General features: G+C 33.5%; 1 protein-coding gene across 1 annotated transcript; it reads left to right on the top strand.

Moving 5' to 3' along the window:
• The first annotated feature begins 4,234 nt into the window (after nucleotides 1-4,234).
• On the top strand, nucleotides 4,235-7,648 carry LOC106135975 (stress-associated endoplasmic reticulum protein 2). The gene is made up of 3 exons (XM_013336402.2): nucleotides 4,235-4,365; nucleotides 5,495-5,607; nucleotides 6,921-7,648. The coding sequence occupies exons 2-3, from the start codon at nucleotides 5,521-5,523 to the stop codon at nucleotides 7,026-7,028; spliced, it is 195 nt and encodes a 64-aa protein (XP_013191856.1). The 5' UTR covers nucleotides 4,235-4,365; nucleotides 5,495-5,520; the 3' UTR covers nucleotides 7,029-7,648.
• The last annotated feature ends 770 nt before the right edge of the window (nucleotides 7,649-8,418 follow it).

Raw genomic sequence — 8,418 nt, 5'->3', positions numbered from 1 at the left:
TAATTACCATTACTACCACAATGGGAGCAGCAAAAAACATGACCCCCATTTCGCAGTCGGGCAAAAGAGGGCTGCGGACGCGATGTGCACTTAATTCAAGAAATATGATACTTTATTGGGCTATTGTTTAAACAATTGCGTGAGTGATTGTACAAAGGATCTGCACCTTTAGGATAGCTGTAAGCGAGAGTGAACCAGGCCCGGTGGTAAATTTTAGGGTAATTTAATTTTGTATTTATTTTTTTGTAAATAATTTTGCTTCGCAGGTAAACTTATTTACAAGTCTTTGTAATTATTGACAATGATTTTTAAAAACAGAGCAGAATGTTAAGCGTGATCGTAACTTTAACTGTGAGTAAGTACTTATTAACATAGTTTATAAAAATAGTAGGTACTTAACTGTACTAAGTAGGTACTTACTAAACTGGAAAAGGTGTAATTATACATGACTCTGTCCAGTCTAGCTAGGCTTTTATGCAACTGGCTTGATAATAAAATATATGTCGTGATATTTAAGTAAAAGGAATTGTGTGTCTTTACATGACACCATCCAGTCTATCTATTGAGCGAGTGCATACGCTCCGCGTTAGCCGGGAACTATCAGGTTTCTTCTAACTTCTGCTACCCTGGTAGGCCGCGTTGCATTCAATTATTTTAGTTGGAGGTTATTAGGCTGGACTGGATGTGGTTTGTACGGAAATAACGACTTACATTTCTAGGAATTAGCTGTATTCCGAGAAGATTTATTCTCGAACTTGAAAATTCTTATCAGTCAACAGCTATCGACAATTACTGACAGCAAATATCGGTGATGGAACATAATAATTAAGGAAACCAGTTCAGGCTACTGGATATGTAGTGTAACCATGATCCAATTATACGGATGGTTCCCTGCCTGTAAATGATGCAGAGGTCAAAAGGGATTTGCTTCATATAAAAATTTGCTTTACCAATCCGTCTTGTCCTCTAATGCAAATAAAAGTAAGGCTGTTTTGATGTTAACATACAAAAGCCATGCAGTAGGTAGGTACTGTAGGCACTAATTGCTTTTTTCTATGCATAAAAATTTTCAAGAGTAGCTGACATCAAAAGTACTTAGGTACCTACCTATCTCTCTAAGGCTATGTCAACCCCGTCGGAAACAATAACGTGATAATACTACACGAATTTTATCTTCGATCTTTCCGTAGCTATCATACAATCTTTATCTCATTGTCGCCGATCTTTATTATTCCTTTCTATGTTGTCCTACAGATTAGCAGGGAAGTGTAAAATCTCTTTAAACCGCGTCGTGCGTAAGTATGTTAGGTACTATAATGTTACTTTTTTAAAATACGAATGTGATTTGTTATTATTTATCTACTTACTAATTTATATTTGCCTAGTACTTTTTTTATAGATAAACAATGTTTTTGCCCGCGATTTCACTGTCGTTTTTGGAAATAAGTATGTACAGTGCTACTTTTTAAAACTTATCTTCGGAAAATACCTTTATGACCTCAAAATATGTTTTTGTAAATGTCAAGTAGGTAGGTAGGTAGGACCACTTTCACCAAAAGAAATGTTAACGTGGGTAAAACTAATGTTATTTTAGGTCGACGGGATATTTGCAAGCGGCGCCGGCCGGGTGGATCGACTTCGAAGTTTTGTTCTGTTTTTGATTAGGTAGGTAGGTATTTTTAAAATTTTGTAAAATTTTATGAGTCTGAAAATGAGAAATTAAAAATATCCGGGATCATAAAATATTTACGTAGATAAATATTAAACATTTGAATAAAATAAAATAAAATAAAATAAAATAAAATAAAATAAAATAAAATAAGAAGTTTAAGTACCTACTTACTTACTTACTACCTACGTTACCTATACCTAGGCACCTAGGTACTTTTTTAGGTAGGGTGCGGGTCGCTTTGGTCTCAAGTTCTACTCACGATACCTACGTACGTTAAATCGCAAACTTATCTACCTATTGAAAATGTAAGTACCTACTACCTACCTTCGTAACTAAAATGTTTACTTTAACAGTAATAGGTACTGTATTTTAAGTAGGTACGTATGTATTATACGGCTATATTTTAGGGCTAAAATTATTTTAAATTTTTAAATAATTTATTTCTTAACATTATCATAGTTTTATACCTAAACAAATTTGATTTCAAACAAATTTGATATCTGATCTGCCTCTATCATAGTACCACCTACTTAGTCAAGGAGACAAAGCGGTATATGGATTATTATAGATTTAATTGAATTCGTTGGTTCGAAATTGTTCATCCTACATTCTCCCTTCGAAATTCAAATCAAATGGATTCTATTCATGGGCGTTGCCCTCCTAGAGGCGTTGTCTCTCCCGACCAATGAAAATGCAAGGATTACCCTCCAAGGATAATGGAGCTATGTGATTGGGTGGTCCTTTGACACCTATTGATGATGTCCCGAATCCTGATAGCCTTGAAAATTATAGTTATCTCTTTCTGTTACTTTTCTTTCTCTGTACGAGTAATATTGAATTATTGAAAAGAAAACGAGTAAAATGTTGTGATAATAAATATTTTGTAAATTTCTTGATGACAGAAGAAATTAAAACTAATAAGTACATATATATAATCACGTCTTTATCTCTTATGCGGCAGACAGAGCCAACAGTCTCGCAAAGACTGAATGGCCATTCAGTCAATGAATCAATGAAGGCAATCTAGAATTGGATCACTCCATGTTGTTTCCTGTAGATATCGTAAAATGCGACTCAGGGATAAAACAAAACAACAAATTAATAATCACATTCATCTAATGCAAGCTTCCATGATTCTCAGACAGTGAAGTAAAAACATTAGGTAGGTACCTAGGTACCTAATGTGTGCCAGCGGCTTCCCTTGCCTTGTATTGATTTTTTTGATTGCTTGATTCCCATTAGATATAGGTGATGTGCTAGCAACTTTCCTTGTAAATTATTCTTGTGTATTTTATTTAGGTACTTAGTACCTACCTAAGGTAGGCAGATAGACCTGGGAAGGTAAGCCTAGATAGGTTTAGGTGGTAGGTAATTTAAGAGTTTTCGTGTATTTATTATTACATCAATTCAAAAGTAGTTATGAGAAGAAAAACTAAATAATACTTGATAGAAAATATCAGGGATTATTAGAATAGTTTCACTAAATTACAAAATGTTCTATGATGGTTACTGCCATCTCTTAGCGAAAAGCAAACTTAACATACAATGAACTGTTTCTACCGTTCTCCGATAGATGTCAGGAAATACAATGAATATTTTTTTAATGTTTGTTGTTATATTTTACTTTCTTTATTTTATTTTGGTGTCATTTTATATTTTTGATAAAGTCCTTTAAACTAAAATATAAGCATAATAAAATAAAAACAAAGTTGAATATACTTGTAACATTATATTTTTCTATACCGGCAATATTGCTGACGCGTGTCAGTCAGTTATAATAAATTTAGTGTTAGGCATTTAGGCAATTTAAGGAATTATCGATACTTTCCATGTAGTGATTGTTAACCTTATAAATAATAATTTTCTATAATTTTACAATTAGCTTTTCCGATATCCAAACCTCGTTTGGAAATTGAAAACAGTGAACAGTTCCAGATTCAGTTTGCAGATCATATGGTTCAAAAATATGTGGTATAAATTCTACTTGCCAACAATTATTATTATTTTTGTATATCACAACGCAGGTACAACAAAAATATTAAGCCCGAACATTTAATTAATATAAAACTGTTTTCGACTATTGGTACTGCCGTCAAAATGAATTATTTATTTCTTTTCATTTCGACGGCGGTACCAATAGTCGGCAACATAGAACAACGGAACAAATAAATATACATATATAATTTTATGCCTTTATTTATTTTTGGTTGTTTGGTCATGAGAAGAGGAATAAAAATAAAGTCACTTTGACTAAGCAAATACCTAATACAAGATGAATGTGAATGTCTTGCATAGAGGGAATGCGTAACGAACATAGGCATAATAATAATCACTATGAATCAAATTGATTTCTAGATATAACGCACATCAATATGAAATATTCCTTTTATTTCGATAATTTGTTAAAATTCATTAATGTTCAACATCAGGTACATACTCGCTTTTTCCCAATCATTAGCGTTACCGTACTTTTGTTAGAATCGCCACTATCGATAGTCCTATCGATAATATTGCTTTTGCCTAATTGATAATCGATAGTGGGTTCGGCATCGGCAGCACTACCAAATGTCAAGTGACGTGCCTGATGCATTACGCTGACATTCGTTTCGTGTACGTGCTATTTCACTTTTTACATACGTGTCAAGCTAACTTGAACGTTTCAGGCTTTCCAGCCTTAAATTTAAGGATTTACTGTAAGTATTCTCTAGTTTTTACATATCTTTTTGATATAATTACACCGCTTATTAGATAAAGTAATCCAGGCACTTCCTTTTCTATAGTTTTACGGTATAATGGTCATGTTATGAAAATCTATCTTGTTTTGTGATTTAGCGGAAAATTTGTATTAACTGCTTGTTATAAACCTTCTTATCGGTGGAATTTCAGTTATAATTGGTTCGTATAATGTGAAAAAGTGTATACATTCTAGAAAAAACATACTTGTAGCTTGCCATCTGTATAAACATTTTGCTATTGATATTGCTAGTTTCGCATTGAAAACCTATGTTTTTCGTTTAAATTCTCGGTACATAGTATGATTCAATATATTTTTTGCCAATTAAGTACGTAATATACAAATAAAACCACTGTTCAATATACGACGCAATTGAAATAAAAATCTATTCAATTTGAGTTTGTGAAAGTTAAGACTCACATTGTTTTTATCGTTTTAAGTTATTAGTTAATTTAGCTGTTAGTTAATCTAATAAAGTTAGTAATAATTACCATTATAATAATTGTTTGATGTTATCATAAACAATTAGCTATAAATGTTATTATTCCCTTTTGAATTTTCACAAATCAGTGTTTGTTCCTAAAAATATTTCTTTTATTTTGTATTTTATGATGTAGTATTTTGTTGGCTATAATATTGATTTTAAGACTTATAAAACAGTCCAAAATTTAGTCTCAGTTTTCCTATTTAGAGAGGATTTGTTATTGACAAACATGAAGTTGGGAAGGTGAATTGATACAGTGGAGGGACTACTCGTCAGGTCTCCAGAACCCAAAAAGTAACCTGACCTCAATTTGGATCATGGTGACAAATTCAGATGCTTGAGTGTATAACCCTCCTCAACATAATCTCTTTTGCTATGCATACTTTTGTTTCAAAGGGGAAATCCTTTTTACGATAGCCTTTGGGTTGAATGAAACTGGTACCTAATAAGCAGGCCTAGCTTTTGGTGTGCGCTTCTTGTCATTTTGAAGGGCATTGTGGTGGAATGTCATCATGATCATATAATCCTTAAAAACAACAACCTACCTACCAAACTAACATGTCATGTAAGTGTCAAGTAAAACATGAAACTTTTTAATTTCCAGGACAAATATACTAACAATCATACAAAATGGCACCAAAACAGAGGATGCGCATCGCCAACGAGATCGCCAGCAAAAACATCACAATGAGAGGAAATGTACCAAAAACCACAAAGGTGAGATCCTCTGTAATATTTATATTAATAGCTCTCACTATACGCTTATTTAGAGTGTTTATACATATTTGTTACTTGATTCAACCAAATACATTCAGAATTTTTTGAAACAATTTGAAAGTCTTTGGTTGATAAAGGTTTCCATGAAAACTGGAATTATATAATTAATACCACATTATACTTAAAATCATAAGAATGATTTGTCTTGGTCTTGGATTGCGCACAGTTGTGCAGTTGTAAAGCTATCTAATAAAGAAATGCAATAAAGAACTTGGAGACGTTATGGTGTCACATCCATTTGATTCGATGTTACATTCATCAGTATTTACCCACTCTGACTCTCTCACTCACATGAGCAACTCAGGCTCATTCGCAGAGATTTTCCGCCAGGCTAAGTGTTATTGCCAGGGGACCGTGGCTCTCGCTATGCACTAATCAGAAGAAACTGATTGCGCAATTTAGAATCTTCGCTGCTATTGGCTTAGCGTGTCATGATCTGTGATTGGCTGATGGCGTGTGACGTTTGTGATGTCGCCATATTCCGAATTCAATGGTGTGAACTGAACCTACAATTTGTTAATCTAAAACATTGTTAATTAATATTTTAAATGTATACATACCTACATTAGGTTATAAGTACTTGCTTGTTGTTTTGCATTTTAATCAACTTACCGTGTAATTGAATTGGTCATGTTTACTTTGGCACAGTAGATTATTATTTTATAAACAGTCAGACATAGGATACAATCACATAATGACTTAAAAAAATGAACACTTTGATAAGGAGTATCTCTATACCAAAACGAAAGGATATAGTGAGAGAAGAGATAAGAGAAAAGACAGAACTCATTTCTAATCAAAGTTTATGAATAGCTCTCAGGGCAAGTTAACTTGAACTCCCTACCTAACAAAAGAAATAAGGGATTAGTTTAATTTGCTCCTGGTTGTACAAAAGTAGATTAAAAGTTCTGTTAACAGGGCGACCAAACACAAACTAGTATCAAGTAGTTTTCGTTAAGGGAAAAGTTAGGTTGATTTACACGCCCGCGGTTACAATTAGATAGTAGTCCCATTTCAAAGTGACGCAGCTCAAATGCGTTGCCCGTGAGACGCGCGCCGACGCCAGCGCTGCCAAAGTGCCCAAAGTGCTGCTAATTTGCAACAAAACGCGATACTAGTTTCTCTCTAAAACTAGCCTTAGTTATTCAGATGATGACAGGTTGTTAGCCTATCCGCCCAACAGAAGGTTCCCAAGTCGCAACTTACCAAGTCTTGGTTATTCTGATATTAATTGACTTTATAATTTTTTCCAGGAAAAGGATGATCAATATCCCGTAGCACCTTGGCTTTTGGCTCTCTTCATCTTCGTTGTCTGTGGTTCAGCCGTCTTCCAAATTATCCAATCTATACGGCTGGCTTAGACCACTCTGTGATTCTGACTGATAATTAGTACCAAAACAGTGCAATACATCCTGGCTTGAGAAGTGCTCTTTGATATTTATTATCCCCTGGTACCTGCATTCCTTAACTAAAGACTAAATTTTCTTTTGTCATAATTTTTTTTATTATCTGTGATTGTTTTTAACTTTCAATAGGAACTTCTCAAGCGACGATTACAAATATTAAAAAAAAATAAAGATTTGTGTACACTATGCGATTATGTCGTTTAGTATGCATATAGCCTGCGCCTCTCTCTCTATTAGCTTCCAAATGTTGGGATGTATTTAGTCCTAAGCGCAGATTTTAATATACATAATCTCATCTATAAAACATTGTATCTATTCTTGTATATTGTAAATTGGAAATTTAATATTAAGGTGAAAATCGAAGCATTTACATGAAATGTTAAAATTTTTCATTCATTCCGTATCGTGTTTGAATAACGCACAAGTAACTAATTTCTACGGAAATTGTGTTTTAGTTAAATTTTATTTCAATGAATTTTTTTATAGCCTTGTCACTGTCCAGAATTAATTGTCGGTTCTATTTTTAATTTTAAATGTAATTTATTTGATTAAATACAGTATATTTGTCATATTAATTTGTGTTTGTTGTACAAGTAAACTGCGTACCACTGGATCAAGAATAGGTATAAACCTATACCTATTCTTAATACCTACCTGTATTGCTTGCTAGCTTGTTCTGTCTGAACGGTTTGACCCATCACCGCCAACGAGCATTCCTTAACGAAGTTCTTTGTGATTCTGTTTGTACGCGGCTTTACGTATTTCTTACTACGCTTTTATTAGCTTGGGTTGTATATATGTATGTATGTAATTTAGCCATTAGCTTGTTTTCTTTTAAATTGAAAGTAATAAGATGTTCCGAAAAATACATAGCAGAATCTAAATGTGGCAAACGATGGCGCATTTAAGTATTTCTCTGGGCTCCCGAAGATCGATCCGATTTACATCCGCATTCCGAGCGAGAAAGAAGTATTTCCAAACTTATAGTAATGCATTTAAGACTCAAAATAAAATAAAAAACGTGGCCGGTAGGGCGAGCGCTGATCAGAGCTTAAGCAGTTGAGACCAGTGCACTAAAGTTAAGCAAGAAGGCAGATTTTTGTTTTACATATTACTCTAAAGTGTTTTTATGATTGCGATATTTCACTGAGATACCTAAAGGTATAACAGGTTCGGGAGCCAGGACTAAAAACTTGTAAAAATGATTGTGCTATTATTGATGTTCTAATTTTTTCGCAGTCAAAATAATTGATGAATTCGCGGTAAAGTGGACGACGGGCTTTATTTTTTTGTTTACGTGCTTTCTAAATAACATGGTCGTTTATAGTTGAAATGAAAGTCAATA

The sequence above is a fragment of the Amyelois transitella genome, chromosome 24, assembly GCF_032362555.1.
Source record: "Amyelois transitella isolate CPQ chromosome 24, ilAmyTran1.1, whole genome shotgun sequence".
NCBI classification, from domain to species: Eukaryota; Metazoa; Arthropoda; class Insecta; order Lepidoptera; family Pyralidae; genus Amyelois; species Amyelois transitella.
The sequence above is the reverse complement of the archived record's forward strand: the minus strand, read 5'-3'. Positions and strand labels throughout refer to the sequence as shown.